Raw genomic sequence first — 2,681 nt, 5'->3', positions numbered from 1 at the left:
CAGACAAAAAAAAGCTATGTTGCTATCTTATATACAGTCTATAGCCACTATCTATACAACACTGGGCATTTATCGATATTTAACATGGATCTTTGTGATGTGTGCTTCAGGCTATCCCTGTGAGCCCCACAACAACCCAGCTGACTTCTTCCTGGATGTTATTAATGGAGACTTCACTGGCACAACCATCACCAAAGTGCACGGCTCTGAAGGTAACGCCATCGTTAAACAAAGCCATCATTACTATAATCAAGATTTAATATCTTCTGCCTTCACAATAAGATGAATTTGTAAACTTGTTCATTTTTGGCACAAATAATGTGTGCTTTAACTTGCAAATCTTACTTGATGATTTTGCGAGCAAAAACAGATAATTTAGTTTTTATCAAGTATTCCCAAGGGATATTATTCTATGCAGACAAGGGTTTAGAAACAATTAACAAATTAGTCAATTGGCAATGATGATTTTATTTTATTATCATTTATTATGTTATTTTAACGTTTTCTGCAAGTGAAAGAGCATGTAACACATTTCACATCTGCTTCATCAGGCTCTCTTGTCAGAAAACAATTTTCTTCCATTTGAGGTTCAAAAGTCCACAACTTAAATTCTTCAATCCAATGCTTAATGTGATTATCAGCATCTGTTGTAGTATTGAGTATTTCCCTTATTAACATCATTCTCCTCCTGATTGCATGGCCAGATTTGGACTTTGAGGAGCTCAGCAGCTCTAGGCAGAGCATCGAGGAGCGGCTGATAGAGGAGTACAGGAACTGCAGCTATTCCGGCGACACACGAGCCGAGCTGGACCGCATCGTCCAGGATAAGGAGTGTATCTCACGTCCAAAATCCCGCACCATCACCTACAACAGCTCCTTCTTCCACCAGCTACGTTGGGTGCTACAAAGAACCTTCCAGAACCTCATGTTAAACCCACAAACATCTGTTGCCCAGGTAAACATCCCCATTACTCACTTAAAACACAGAACTCATCATAAACTTCAAACCACCTGCACAGTGTCCAGCCACAGAGGACAAAGCCCTTTTTTAAGTCTTCTGCTCCAAGTCAAGTCTCAGATCTTCGAGACTTAAGCAGAAAAAGTAAAACTAAAGCAGAAACTAGCACGTCAATAAAGTTAATTAGGTTTAATTATTTTCACGGCTGCAGGAATGAATATAGTCCATGTGCTGGATATGAAGGCAGGAAAATATTAAAGTAAATACACTAACAGCTGAATCAAGCACCTGATTAGCTTAGTTTAGCATAAGTGAAACATTGGGAAACAGCTAACCTGGCTGTGCCAAAATTTAAAAAAAAACCTACCTGCTTAGCTTGTCTCTTGAAGCCTTTTCTGTTCAGGGTCTTGGCTAAGTTTGGTTTTGGCCCTTCTTCTATTAGTTAGGTCAATATTCTTTATTAAAAAAACAGGGTTAACATATCTTGGAATAATGATAGATACTCATCTTAAAAATTTGTTAACACTTAATTAGCCTGCGTCACCTTGATTGAAAGAATCAGTTGAATCAGTTGTGTTAATATTAATGTGTTACCCAAGTTACAATATCTTCTCCAATCACTAGCCATTCCAGTACCTTAGAGTTTCTTCAAAACTCTTAATGAACATATTAGAGCATTTATGCTAAGATAACCGGCTGCTGGCTGTAGCTTCAAAAAGTACGCACAGCACTGTATTTTTCAATATTTATTAAGTCTCAGCTTTTGCCTTTTTGTCTCAAGACAGACGCATACAAGTTGGGTCCCAAGTCCTCATTTTCACAATATCTCAAGTCTCCATTTAAACATGATGTTGTACCGCTATCACCTTCACTTTGTTCAAACACTCTAAAGAGTGAAACTTGCAGTAAATAACCAATATCCTCATGAACAGGATGCATAGAGGGGTCACCACTTAATGCTCTCATTAGTCACCCCATGGCGGCAAAATGCTGTCAGAAGTCTCCTCACTTTAAGAATTATTAACAGATAATTGGCCCTAAATAAGTCAAAATAATCCTTCAAGGGGGACTCTAGGTGGCGTGGGCGCCATAATCGGCTTTGGTGACTGTTGTGACCCCACTCTTGCCTCTTTGGGCCAGGATCTTAACTGATATCATATCTGGCCAAAGCCCCTTGGCCCTGCTCCAGGACTCATCACATGATGGCGTCATGACCTATCCATTCACTGCCCCGCTTTCACATGAGGGGCTGAGGGGAATGAGGTGAAAAAGGCTCAACCTTATTAGCTTATCCCTTCACCCTGGGAACCGCTTAGTCCTGTCATAATCTGTAAATTGTTGGGATTAAAACTTGTGTCGCTTTCACTTCTCTCACTTTTTTCTGTCATCTTCCCCCCACCAGCAGGTCTGGTTGTTGTCTCGGATAGGTCTGTCTGGAGGAGGAGCAGGGTGTCCACTTGACCCCTGATCCCTAAAAACACTGGCTCCTCTGTCAGTGAGAATATTGCTTAAGTTTGATTTTCATTCTTCAAAAAGAGCTCATACCAGTCCACATTCAGCAGAATTGTATGACTCAATGACTGCACTGATGGCTCAGTTAATCCCGTCACACTCACCAACATTTGCCCTTTTCTTCCAAATAGCCTCAGAGGTAAATGTTTCAAAAACACGAAACCTTTGATCAAGTGAGTTTCTTCATAATCTAAGTCTCAGAGCAGTTGTC

General features: G+C 40.3%; 1 protein-coding gene across 1 annotated transcript; it reads left to right on the top strand.

Moving 5' to 3' along the window:
• Positions 1–110: 110 nt before the first annotated feature.
• Positions 111–2,549, top strand: LOC111659933 (broad substrate specificity ATP-binding cassette transporter ABCG2-like; the record flags this gene model as incomplete). Its single annotated transcript, XM_023413402.2, has 2 exons — positions 111–212; positions 705–2,549. Coding segments are annotated over 2 exons (491 nt in total), but the record flags the coding sequence as incomplete, so codon positions are not given.
• Between the last annotated feature and the right edge of the window lie 132 nt (positions 2,550–2,681).

This window comes from Seriola lalandi, unplaced genomic scaffold (genome assembly GCF_002814215.2).
Source record: "Seriola lalandi dorsalis isolate HSWRI2012SDOR001 ecotype SW California unplaced genomic scaffold, Sedor1 jcf7180001956142, whole genome shotgun sequence".
In the NCBI taxonomy this organism is placed as follows: domain Eukaryota; kingdom Metazoa; phylum Chordata; class Actinopteri; order Carangiformes; family Carangidae; genus Seriola; species Seriola lalandi.
Note: the sequence above shows the minus strand (reverse complement) of the source record. Positions and strands in the feature narration are given on the sequence as shown.